This window comes from Neodiprion fabricii, chromosome 1 (assembly GCF_021155785.1).
Source record: "Neodiprion fabricii isolate iyNeoFabr1 chromosome 1, iyNeoFabr1.1, whole genome shotgun sequence".
Classification (NCBI taxonomy): domain Eukaryota; kingdom Metazoa; phylum Arthropoda; class Insecta; order Hymenoptera; family Diprionidae; genus Neodiprion; species Neodiprion fabricii.
Window position 1 is genome coordinate 31,043,992 of NC_060239.1, and position 13,306 is coordinate 31,057,297.

Consider the following 13,306-nt stretch of genomic DNA (forward strand, 5'->3'; position numbering starts at 1 on the left):
CACCAGCTGATTTTTGACAGATGCTTATGTAGCTTCTGTAACAAGGTTATGAACTTGTATACATTTTTTGTGAGCGTCAGAATAGACCGTTTATTTTAAATCATCAGTTTATCTTTTGCATAACATAATTAGGTGTGAAATAGTTTTATCGATTAAATATGTCTCATGGGCAAAAATTGATGGAAAGGCCGAAAGTTCGATTTTGTCAAACTTCAGTGAATTCGTCTTCAAATTCTGAAATATGTACAGAAAATCCCGATCAAGCAATTCCACAATCACAGCCTGGTAAACCTCAAGTGAAAAGCGTCATCAGCTTGAAAGACCCTTTCAAAGTAACCTATAAGAATGGAAATATTTCATGCTTGTCAAAGGGAAATATTAAAAATGTGAGCGTAGAACATTCATCTAAATCAACCTGCAACCCTCAGTCATCAACGGATACCGAAACTCAAAGATCATACTCGGCTGGCTCATGCAATACTAAATTAACAACCTTGAGCAAGCCAGACTCATTTGATATTCAAGGTTTGGCCAAGAGCCAACAATCAATGTCTTGCACAAATAATCTTGAAAAAGGATATTCGAATACAGTTTCAATCAGTACAGAAGGCTGTGCTACGAATATGCCATTACCTTCTACAAGCATGTTAAAAGACATTACATCAAGTAAAAAAGTAAATATTCATCAAAGTAAATCAGCAAGTTGCTTGATTTCTGAACCCTCTGTTCCCAGCACAGAACTGAAAAATACATCGAAAATAAAGGCTGGAACAATTGCAAAGCCATTGGTCTGCACATCTAGATCTGAGTCTAAATTCGTGACTGCTAAAACTGTGCCTTGTACTGGAAAGAAGGTGGTAAAGAAATCTGGTCCCATATCTGATGAAAATGTAAAGTCGAATAAGAATGTAACTTGCAAAAGTAATGCATCAAAAGTAACTCGTCAAAAAGAAAAAACTCCTAGCAAGGTTGTGCCTTGTTCAAGTCGTACCATAAACATGAAAAAGAGTACCTCCTGTGGATTAAAAATTTCCAAACCTGGTACTAAGATATGGAAAGCTCACTCAAGGAGTAGCCCAGTTAAAAAAACAATACTGCGTGACGTCACTGGGCGAACAACAAATGTTTGTGTTGGTCCAGGTGTCGTTAGGTACTACCCACAACCATTCAAGTCTAACATGGAGAATGAAGTGCCACATATTAGGACAGATATTGTGTCTGGAGAACAATTAGGCAGACCAGAGTATAATTCAATTATGTGTACAATTGAGGAGCTAAAAAAAGCTCAGGCAGAAAAATTTGTCACTGATGTTGACCACTTGCCACTAGTGTACCGGAACTTAGTAAACCAGAAGGTACCTACTTTCCATTTTGCCATGTTTACAGTGTGTATTTGCTAAGAAATGGAATCGTTTAAAGAAATAATGTTTTTGTAACTCATTTTTAAGTTTCTATTTTCATTTGTTCTTTACTTTAGGTTTCGGCAGCTTTAGATTTTCCTATAGATGAGGCAATTTACAAGAATCTTGTCGACCTTTCTGTCAATGAGAATCAATTGCCATCGAGACTAATTCGCAGCAAAGATCCAGAACCTCGGCATAGAGATATAGTTCCTAAACTATCAGATTTTTTTAAACCAAGCTATTCAGAGGAATACTGTATTGCTGTTCAGATAAGACCCAGCAGCCCAGAGATTTTACGTAATTGGAGTGCATTCACAATAAGTGATAAAATATTTGGATGGAAGCATGACATGGACCAGCACTATTAACAAAATATGGCAATAGATTTATTTTTATTAAACAAGGATTTGCATTTAATTTTCACTGATCTGCTAATATACTTTGGACATACATATAAATCACAGAATATTTACGACATATGTATATTGAATTGAATTAATTTTAGATATTGCTATTACTGTTACGGTAGAATAACGAAGGATAAGCGACAAATCCTGATTTCTCATTTTCAATCAGTATATACAATATCTGATTGAATATAAGGATTTTTAAAAATAATTTTTATAACGTTGTATCAAAGCGTATTAATATTAGCATCCTTGTGTATGTCTTACAATATTTTCTGGAGAACAATAAATCGCGATTTAAAATACCAAAACTAGATGTTTCCTTGAAAGTATTAATCGAGAAATCATGTTCAACAGTATGATTAGAATTAAAATAGCCTTCAAGCTTTGGTATGTTCAAATCCAACCTACAGAAAGCCTTGTTTATGTGTGGTTTTGAATTTAGATCATTACGCTGATTTTTCTGGGAAGAAGATATAGAATAAAAAAACGCCAAAGTTTGGTACAAATTACAGTTTTTAAAATATCCTGTAGTTATTATGCAATAACGTTGTAACAACGCTCTAACCTAACATAGTTAGTAATCATACATAAATCTGAACATTGAACTAGCTTCCTAGCATCAATGTCCACTGGCTATAAAGGAGACAGTCAAGAGTCGCGATACTAAAAAAATTACAGACATATCTTATCTCTATCAAACTGAAATCATTGTGTTGATCATCGAAAATTAGTTTCTAGCTTGCAAATGGATTGAGGTTTTTATCATAATCATCATCTTCTTGAAATGGATCGTCTTCTGCTGTATTATTATCTTCAGCAAAAGGATTTTTTGATTCGTCATAACCATCTCCTGTAAAAGGATTCAATGGAACAATGGGCGTTTTCGGTGGAATAAAGGTTTTTTGAGCTGGTGACATTTTGGGGGATGAGATATTTAGAATCCGCGCTTCTCTAATTAGGATCGGTGAACCTTTTCGGGAAGATCGAGGCGTTGACGTTCCACTAGTTGGTCCTGACAAACTTGTGTCAAAAGATGACGAGTAGATGTCAGGTTTAGCAAGAACTCTTAATCTTCCTTCAGGTATTGGTATCACAACGTTTGATGGTGTATCACTGCCGACATATCTTGGTTCTAACGTAACTGTAATGGCATCTCAGTCATTAAGCTATATAGATCGCTAATAATTTATATCTTTTTACACTAGATTCAACATAATTACCAAGTTAAAAGTGAATCGCAAGCAGCGAAGTAGACTGAACTTACCAAGATTTGTATTTCTTCCTTCTCCCAGTCTGAGCTTTGCTTCAGCTCCTGCACCATATGCATAATAGTTTGGTTTAGGCTCCTGAAACTTAGGCTTTGGTTCTTGAAACTTTGATGATGGTAATGCCTGTGGTTTATCAGCGTCAGTGATGACTGTTAATTTTTTAAATACGCCCCGACCAAAATAATCAGCAACAAGAGAAAATGGATCTTCAGCTCGATCCAATAGACTATGAAATGTTTCATGAAGGTCTCTTGATTGTTCTTGCGCTTTGATGATATCTAATAACTTCTTATTGTTCGGGAGGCAAGCTGGACATTCATTTTCGTTTTCAGAAAAGCTTTGAAAGCAGCTGAAAAACAAGGAAACGCAGTATATTTGATAAACTCCTTTAGTAGAGTAAACACATAAACGTTATATATTGGACACCAATATTTATCAAGTATATAGTGACACTAAATTTGATTTCTAGAGTGCATCAAATTTCCCATATATTTCAAGGACTTAATCAAAATTTTCTTGAAATATTTCAAATCATGTATTAGTCGAAAACTGAAAAAATAAAGTTGATTTACTGTTGGTGGTAGGAATGTTGACACATAAAGTGAACCGAAGGAAGTTCTAGCTGGTCATGACACGCACTGCAGCGTGACCCTTGAAAAATGATTGTGTTATTTTTGATAGATTCTATTTGCTCTCTTAATTTCTGTGTATCTGCTTGATATTTTTTCGTTAGGTCTGTGTCGGCCTGCGTCTGTTCATTTTCAGTGCGCAGTACATTATTCAAATAATTTCGTACATCACCCAGTGTACAGGACATTGATGTTGATAACGCATCCACCACCATCAATGGTGACAAAAGTTTTTCTTTTGCTACAAAAATATATTTAAAATCTTAGAACATGCCTTCACGGATACTATGTGAATTCTTAAAAATTGGTAATTATGCTTTACCAATATATGTTAGAATGTCAGCTAAAAGTTTCGATGATGCGTTTTTGTTCCTAGCTACACTCCACAAAGCCTGAACCCACAAATTAGGATCTTGATGGCCAAATCGTTTACAGGTTGCCAAAATTTGTTCATTATCGCCTTCACGTAAATGGTACTGCAGAATCTCTTGGTACCTGTCATTTGAAAATTGAAAGTAAAAAATAATACAGGTGGTTTCGCCGTGGGAAAATGTATTCAGAGAAAAGAAAAAAACAAATCCATTGAAGTAATTGTGTGACTTACAATTTTCTTTCTTCATACAGAAAGAGTATACCTCGTCGAAAGTTGTGCTGTTGGCAAAGTATTAATATCTGATCTTTATCATAACTAGCTTCCGAACTTTGTAACAATCTGACAACTTTTTGTTCATACTGGAGTTTTGCTACCTCACTACCTAAGGCTGACCAAACGTGTAGATAATGTTCTACTAAGGTATTATACACTAACGTGCTCCATCTGCAATATAACAAAAAATCATGCTTTTCACATTACGTGCTATATGTAATTGCATATATTCGATTTATGAGAAAATATTCAAAATCAATATGACATGATTATATTAAAATTTTATACCTACTTGCTTTCACATTTTACTAGATGCTCTAAAAATTCAACCAGACGTTCAGAATTGCCAAGGAACAAATGTATGAATTCTTCTGGATTAGCTTTTTCGATGCTCTGTTCGACAGATCCATCCAACGTGGCCTAAACAAACAATTCTTCATAAAAAATAATCCGACCTCTTGTCAAACAGTAAAATCAAACTCATACCTGGTCAACAAGAGGTTTATTTGCAGGTCTATAATTAGTACACAATCTTTTTAAAAATTGTGTCGCCTCATTTGGTACATGTTCAATTAATACGCTTCCGTATTTTTTCATATTTGACTCAGCCTGAAATTATAATGCAGAATTGAGGATGGCAAGAACCAGTGTATATTAGGTAATTGATGAGAATGCTAAGCATTCACCTCTTCGAAATCTAAAGTTGCAATGTATTCCAGAGCCCCTTTATATTCAGCTTTATCTTCTATTTGAATTCGCAAAAACCATTCGTGTTTGCCATGTTTTGTAGCCAAGAGTAATGCATCTTCTGATGATGCCTGGCGACACACTTTTATGGCTATTTCGACATCGAAATCCACTTCGCGGTCCTTGGTCTAAAATGTTTTGAACAATGTAAGTTATCAATTTAAAAGGTATTTGTGAGAGAATTATAACTTATTTCTTACGTACCATGATAAATTCTTTTAATTTCTCAGTATGGTTCAATTTTGTATAACAGTTTAACAATAAAGTAGTGTGGTCCCCAGTAGCTTGACCTTGTTTATGCAGTGCTTGAAGGTACGTCGTTAAATTGTCAATGTGTTGCGAATCCAAGAATTTTCGTATCACATAAGACGGTTCGAGCTTTCCGATCGTTTTTATATATTGTTCTATGGCCCCGTTATGATCACCTTTCGAATACAGATGATCTCCATACTGGCGGAATATATCTACAAGTCCCTCCGCATCATATTGTTGACTTTTTGCTATTCTATAAAGTAACGTACGTGGCGTGATACAAGATTTTTTGAAATTGAAGAAATCATTACTGAAAATATTATTAGTGCTGAAAAAAAAAACAATACCTTACCGTATTGAAACATCGTAAAGATTTTTTTTGAATAATAATGTCAGCTTTGATTGTAAATCCTTTTCATCTAAGTGATACAGCTTACTATTGCCGCTCAAAATGAAGAAGCCACCCCACTCTGATAAGACAGCTTGGACTGACAACATTGGTGCAGAAAATACAATAACTTTGTTCTGAATATCAAGAACCGTGATCGTGTGCTTATCTGCACCTGGAGGTATAGGTTCTATAGTACTGAAAATATTGGCAAGAGCAATTATTTTTCATCGTGGCGAAGAAAACGCGTGGTTCTACGAAGTATCAACAAATTGTTGATCATACTTAGGTTTTGCACAAATAGTTGTTGTTCTGGGAACATTGGCAGCCTCCTTGGCTATTATCACTAGATAACTTCGAAACCATTCCAGCATGATTTTTTGTCCATCCACTGCATAACATGGACCTCTTCCATCTGGTGTATAACAGTACACAGCCTGAATCAAAGTAATTCAAGATCCTTACTAGGTATGATATCCAAAATCATTTTTACTTTTTAATTTCACTTTCATGTCCGTAAAGATGACCAGGATTTTAAGAAATGGTTTGCAATTTTTAAGCTAATGAATTTGAAACAATAAAAGCCGAAGTAAAGCAAAACATATATTTATAACAGTAATCTAGTAATGTCGAAATACTCATGCAGTTACTACAGCTAAAGAGGATTGTTGTCTTAATACTTATGACTACACAGCAAAATGATGTAGATTTTTATAGAGATCTTACATCATTGCGCCCGATCATGAAGTGACTGCCTTGGGTTGAGTCAGCCAAAACGCTGCACTTCCTTGAGCACCCCATATTATCTAAACTAGTTTTATACTCTTTATCCTTGACAGTGATATTATACAGGAATACACTAGTGGTTGTTGCAACAAACATATGAGTTTGCTTGCCTGTCGATCGTATTGCAAGTCCAGTTACAGGTGTATTACTGTCCTTCAGTATTCGTATTTTATTTTTCCTTTCCCGTGTCAGATCACCTCTATAAATTGAATATTATGACTGTGAGACAATAATTTTAAATTAACCAGAGGTTGTTCTAGAGATTAAAATCTAAAAATAATGTGACCTGTAGAGCATAATGGATCCATCGCCGAAACCAACAGCCATCAAAGTAAGCCCGCTATGAACACATAATGCACTAGCTGGAACTGCACGGTACCCAGGAACGGCTCTGCTGATTCTAACACAAGTTGGATTACCGTGTTTATCCAGCTTGGCTAGATTCCAAACTTTTATTGTCGGGTTACAACCAGGCTCATCTTCCTAAACAAAAAAATGTACATTTCCTTAGGTCATATTTTGAGGGAAAGAGATAAGTACGTGTATAGCAATGATGCATTATCCTGACTAAAAAGCATTTAATTACTGTAAATGACACTTACACCAATTGTAAATAAGAAGGTAGAATGTTGTACTTGTTGGGCTAAGGTCAACGTTATTTCATAGGCACGAAATGTTGTGATCACATATTTTCTGTTCACCAAGTGCACGTTACCTGTGTTATCACCAAAGACAAGGTCTCCATTTCCACTGGTTGCTGCTGTGACTTGAGCTTCCTGGAGAACAGAAAGTATATAAACTGTTTCATTTATAACCATATATCACGTGCAGGTTAAAAGAGGTTCTTGTGAAACAAACTTATTACAGAGAGACAAATAGAAACGTCGCATCATCAACATTTTACCATTTATCTCATGTCACTGCAGACATAATTTTTCAAGAGACAAAAAATAAGTTTACCCCAAGAGCTTCAGATATTTTGCCACTGTCCACTTCCTTCTTCAAATCAAAGAAGTTGAACCGCCTCCACTAAAAACATATTTTGATTAAATAAAGAATCAAATGTGAGGTTAGAATCATTATCAAAGGATTAAATATTTTGGGTACTAAAATTAAAAGAAATATCACCTCCAGGAACGCCATCATAAATATAATAATTATTACGCTGACATTGACACTTTCACGCCTGTTAAAATTTCATAAGAATCAACATTTTTTCCAATATTTGACAGCTCGCTGACACAGTGTTCCAAAGCAACCCACCCCCATGATCTAACCAACACTAACACCCAGACTCAAGGTCTAGCAGCTTAGCACATGCGCGATATATACGTTATATGTACACATATTTATATATAATGCAATTCAAAAATTACAATACAAAAATCTACAGCCACAGATCATCTGACCGAATATAAATAATAGTGTAGTATCTTGAATGAAAACATTATTAGTAATTTTTTGCTATTCCTTTTATGGCTTATGTTATGTAGTTTCTTTGCATCTTTCCTAATGAAATCATATATCATAAATTGTACATATACCTATACATATTTGCAATTAGGGACTGAATTTTACAATAACAGTGTAAATGTTAGGCATATATAAGCTTTTATTGAATCATTTATTACATGGTTCCATTTTACAGTAGCCCAATTGGTATATAAATAATAATATTACTGGGAGTAATATAATAATATGTAACAAATAATATTAAGATTCATTGATCATTATGATAATGATAATAGTAAATACACGTTACGGCATAAATGTATGCTCAATGTTAATTATGGTGACAGAACAATTTTTGCATAACGTTATAAATTAATACATAAACTTATACTTATTATACATGGGCATTGATTGGGAAAATTCCGCCAATTATATTTATATGTTATAATTAAATTTATTTATATACATACATATGTATATATAAATATATATACACACACACATACACACACATATATATATATATATAAAATATATGTGTAATATATGTGTGCGTGTGCGTATACATATATGTATGTATGTATGTATGTATACATATACTATATTTATTTATATAAGTAATTGTAATATATTTACTCTTTTTACTGTTCTGTAATAATCATGTGTCCCGCGTATAATCATTCTTCAATCTTATTTTTTTCTATCATTACGTAATTTTTTTTCATTATCATAGAGATCTTAAATAGTAATAAACCTTAAATACCATAATGATTATATTATATCAATAACAAAATAAAACTATTAGACACTACAACAGTCAGCAAGCGAAAATAATAACGTGAACTCTGTTAACACTAGTCTTTATCCTAGTTTACTACACTCACGTTATAATAAGACGTTCAGCAAAACTTGATTTTGGTTGCACTTAACTCGTTGCACAATTTCACAGTTGCCAGTGAGACAAAACTGTACATTAAAAGGTCCAGTTGAGAAATGTTGTTACCAAGGTATTATCATATTGCAATACAAATACAATGGTCGTGTGCTTTCAAATGGAAACTCAACAATGCAAAATATCTAACATGGATCCTATATAAAGACTAGTGTTATATGAGCTATAGTTAAAAATGATAATCATCGTCAACTGAACGTTACTAAATTTCCTTGAAATTTAGAATTATAACAAATAATGCAAAAATGCATGTAAAGGTACATCATTGACTAGAATGCAATCAATGCATTATTAAATCTATTACGTTGAGATTTATTAATAATAATCATAATAATCTACGTTATAATGTACAAAGTGAGCTGTGCATGTACTCACTCAAGTACTAGACATGACGGTACATTTCTATTGTATAAAATAGAAATATTTTTTCATTCAACTGACGCCATACTCAATTTTTAAAATATTTTTATTAAATTAAATCATTATTGGAATACCTACGGTTCCTATCAAAGCATATATTATATAATGTACATAGAGGTTTATAAGGAGCTGAGACTTCGGAAATATTTATTGTTTTGAATTTTATATTGTACGTTTGTAGTATGAATAGATCATAGATCGGACAGTAGTTTGTCAAAATTCCTGTCTTGTTTTTCTTATTTCAATATTAGCCAGCTTGTAATCAATCACTTACTGAATATCGTTCTACCGTACATGATTCACGCACATTCGTACGTGCTTGTTATTTTCGTAGTACACATTACTCATTGTTTTGCATAAAAAGATGCGATCTTTTTGAATTATACTTCAGAATCTTTCTTTACGACTTTCTCATTTATTGTTTCATCTTTCAATTCCTATATTCCATATGCTACTCCAACTAACTTATCATAAATAAATTACCATAACAAAATAAAATTCAAAACTTAACAGACACTCCTACAAAATCCAAAAATCTAGGAAAACGTTTAAATTATAATAACAGTTGACGGCAATATAAGTTTGTTGAACATTGAGTACACCCGTATGATGATCATCACTTGCTATTCAAAAATTAAATAAATAGTAATAGATTTTCAAAACAACGGTGTACTGTCGTAAAAAATTTACAGAAATTAGTTTGAGTTGCTGCAAATTATTATTCTAAACATGAAACAGCCATCTCTGAGTCTAGAGTACCTTTCGTCATTTGCAATAATGAATAATTGCAATATTAATTTGCCGCTAAATATAGATCACATTCTCACACACTTTCACTCTTCATATATACATCTTTTTATAGAAATCAAATTGAGTTTGAAATATAAAGAAAATTAAAGTTTTCACAGCAAGAAGATTAGAGTGTGAATATTCATCTTGATCCTCATAATAATATTACTAAAAGGCCGTTTTAACGAATAAATCGTGATTTTTTCATAAACCCAACGTTGTCAATTGTATATGTTTTGATGACAATCAATAGGTATAATAGTTATAATACAGTCAAGTTTACAATAAAATCCGTTTTGAATTTGGCTTCATGTATCTAATCAAGACTTTTATGCAGACAGAATGAGTTATACCCGATTCCAGTTCATTCTCAACGACTTTTACTTTGCACAATTTATCAACGTCGAACTCTGAATATAAACAATCAACTACAAATGTACTTACATCTAAGTAACAAATAATCGGAAACAATTGATCTTTCACGTTATCATTGACATAACGTGATCATGTTAAACATAGCCAAGATAGTACATATCACAAATATTTATTGCTTGTGTAATGTAATGGCAATTAAGTTTGGTGTTGGACCAAGTTTATTTATTACTCTCGTTTCGTGATCAGACACATTTATTTCAAGGGTAGCGACAGGACCTGTTTTGTTATATGCCCACCTAAAACACCGATTCACACTAGTTCTTGTCATATTCACTGTAACACTTGAGTAAGAACGACATTCCCAAGTTTTTCCTGATTACTAGGAGATTTTGGAAAAAATTTGTGACTTGCATTTATGATCTGCATTAAAGTCTTGTTTGGATATCAAATGTTGATATAAATTTTGCCAATTTTGTCCATAAGATAACTTACATTTGTATTGCGTATATTTAATTTGCTTATACATTATTTTCGTTTTTAGAGTGAAATATTCTTCATACAATAAAATAGAACGCAGATTCATCTTGACACGCCACATGATGTTATAGTTAGTCTCTGATGCCTATAATATATGTATGTCACTGACCAATCGATATTACAGAATATTTGTAAATGTTGAAAGTTATTACATTCAAAAAATATTTTGTATTGTCCAAGTTCTAGGAAACTATATTTCAGATGGTTATCCAATTGTTTCACATATTGAAATGAATACCAATCAAACGCAGAGATAGATCTGGAAATACTCTTCACATTTGTTATGAATTTTTGCAAAGAAGTGGCTAACATATGTTACCTCACACCACTCAATTTTTTCCTTTTTTATAATCGCTGGTCAATTTCCTTCCTGGTTTAGCATTTCAATGAATAGAAAATTACCAATATGAAGGGCAAAGAAAGTATATACAGTCAGCTACTAGTATTCAGACTTATTGATATCAGATGAAAAGTCTGATCGCTTCTGGAAATAATGCTTGACATCGCGTTTAAATGGTACATTAGTCATACCGATCACTGTGTTTTACTGTCCTATATGCATTATTCTCAATTTGATCTATTACATGTATTTGTATGCTATTGAGTATACATACATATACATGGTCCACTCGCGTCTACCACACAACGTTAAATCACTTCTATCAACTTTGCAATCCATGTCCAACATCTTATGCGATGTCATATTCAATGGTAAATTTTCAAGCTACGTCTCAACTGTACAGTATTTAGCGAGAAATACTCAGAGAGATGTACACAGTCAAATTTAAACACGTATTCACTGTAACATTGAATGAATTGTTTATTCGCGTTGATTTTATACCACTTCAATAACACTGAAAAAATAATTCCAGCATGTAAAGATGTATAGAATATCTCTGTTCAACACCAGTCTGTGAAAGCTACCAAGTTTACTGTAAATACAGTTCTTTGCATCGATTTTTGAATGACATTCAAAGTAATTCCATACTATAGGTCAGTCTTTTTTTACAAATAAACGCTAATTAGTGATAGCGTGTGTGATTATATATTTTTCCCAACTATCACAAAATGCAGAAGCTGTACACGGAAATTGGATGATAAATAAGCAGCTGACTTGAATTTGAGTTTACTAAACGATAACTGGAAACTAAATATTACAGCCATCTGGTTATCTTAGGACATTAGAGGTCTGATGCAGTATCTGTACGGAATCTTATTTTCAACGTCCATTACCTTAGCTAGTGTTTTTTATAATTCACTTAGCTTGCGTCTGAGATTCTGGAGGTGGGGCTAGCGTAATAGGAGCGATATTGGAACCAGGACCTTTGCGTGCCAGTTTTGACCTATGATATGTACAAATAAGTTTATTGTAGTATACGATCTTCGCAATTCGAATATTCAAACTTATAGTAAAGAGCGCGTCTTACCTAATTTGTCCAGCAAGTAAAGGATTGATAGCATAAAGCCAATCATAGACTTCTTTATCACCAAGTGTTTGGAGAAGGTAACCTCGGTGTTTAGTTACCACACTAAACAAAACATCAATAGTTAAATATTTTTGTAAATTAAACATATTTTATGTGGCAGATAACTGGATAAAAAATAAGTTTCACGATTCTGGAAGTTATCAAAAAATTAAACTGTAGTCAAGTACCTGAATGTGTTGGGTACTTTGACCATTGCTAATTGGTCCTCAGAATATTCGACTTGTGCAGTAGCAAGATTGATTAATGCTCTTTCAACCGGATCTTTTTCCTCTCTGAAGATAAAAACATAAGGCCTACGGACAGCCTGTAAAGTGAAAAAATGTAAATCATCAAATACACTTCAAGTAACCAATATGACTTTTTCAGGGGTGGAAGCACGAACTTGTGTACATACCACCCATCGTTTCTTCCAGCCATTAGTTTTATGTTCCAAGATATTCAAATATCCTTTTCTTGCAATAACAGGGCTGATGCGAATTTCTTCGACCTCTGGTACATATAGAACTAAACTTTCTTTCAATGGTGACGAAGAACCAAGGGGTGCTGGAGCCATACTGTTTACTTGACTAGCAGATTCCCCAGCCATCATACTATCCTGGAGTTCCTGGAGCCGAGCACGCTCAGGAGAAGTCAACCTAAAGATGCACGACTTAGATCGGGTCCGGACTATTATTCCTGTTGGCTGCAAGTAACACTCCTGTATCTCTTATGCGTTCCCTACTTTGCTAGTGGTTGTTTTTTTTTTTTTTTCAAGCAATTACACAA

At 33.4% G+C, this 13,306-nt stretch overlaps 3 protein-coding genes across 24 annotated transcripts in view; 1 reads left to right on the plus strand and 2 right to left on the minus strand.

Annotated features, from left to right (window-relative positions):
• Positions 1-24: 24 nt before the first annotated feature.
• Positions 25-2,469, plus strand: LOC124174521. Of its 2 annotated transcripts, XM_046553744.1 has the most exons (3): positions 203-386; positions 734-1,355; positions 1,478-2,469. In XM_046553744.1, exons 1-3 carry the CDS (start codon positions 346-348, stop codon positions 1,769-1,771), a joined length of 957 nt encoding a protein of 318 aa, XP_046409700.1. In that variant the 5' UTR covers positions 203-345; the 3' UTR covers positions 1,772-2,469. The 2 variants fall into 2 exon arrangements, with proteins under 2 accessions (XP_046409699.1, XP_046409700.1); XM_046553743.1 differs by having other exon boundaries at positions 25-1,355.
• On the minus strand, positions 1,908-7,818 carry LOC124174496 (vacuolar protein sorting-associated protein 11 homolog). 2 transcript variants are annotated; one of them, XM_046553708.1, is made up of 16 exons: positions 7,658-7,818; positions 7,490-7,558; positions 7,132-7,305; positions 6,816-7,012; positions 6,470-6,728; positions 6,029-6,180; positions 5,708-5,941; positions 5,308-5,608; positions 5,043-5,231; positions 4,843-4,965; positions 4,649-4,776; positions 4,315-4,527; positions 4,033-4,205; positions 3,654-3,951; positions 3,078-3,430; positions 1,908-2,954 (listed from the first exon to the last, which is right to left on the minus strand). In XM_046553708.1, the coding sequence occupies exons 1-16, from the start codon at positions 7,673-7,675 to the stop codon at positions 2,548-2,550; spliced, it is 3,288 nt and encodes a 1,095-aa protein (XP_046409664.1). In that variant the 5' UTR covers positions 7,676-7,818; the 3' UTR covers positions 1,908-2,547. The 2 variants fall into 2 exon arrangements, with proteins under 2 accessions (XP_046409664.1, XP_046409673.1); XM_046553717.1 differs by lacking the exons at positions 3,654-3,951; positions 4,033-4,205; positions 4,315-4,527.
• Positions 7,819-8,123: 305 nt separating this feature from the next.
• LOC124183228 (kinesin-like protein unc-104) overlaps positions 8,124-13,306 on the minus strand; it is a 44,333-nt gene continuing 39,150 nt past the window's right edge. For 17 of the 20 annotated variants that reach the window (XM_046571442.1, XM_046571472.1, XM_046571606.1 and 14 more), the window contains 4 exons: positions 12,936-13,223; positions 12,709-12,845; positions 12,482-12,583; positions 8,124-12,397 (listed from right to left, as the gene is read on the minus strand). In XM_046571442.1, the coding sequence (XP_046427398.1) occupies positions 12,310-12,397; positions 12,482-12,583; positions 12,709-12,845; positions 12,936-13,223 (615 nt within the window). In that variant the 3' untranslated portion in view covers positions 8,124-12,309. The remainder of the gene's footprint in view (positions 12,398-12,481; positions 12,584-12,708; positions 12,846-12,935; positions 13,224-13,306) is intronic. The other 3 variants (XM_046571545.1, XM_046571536.1, XM_046571573.1) reach the window with 1 other exon arrangement.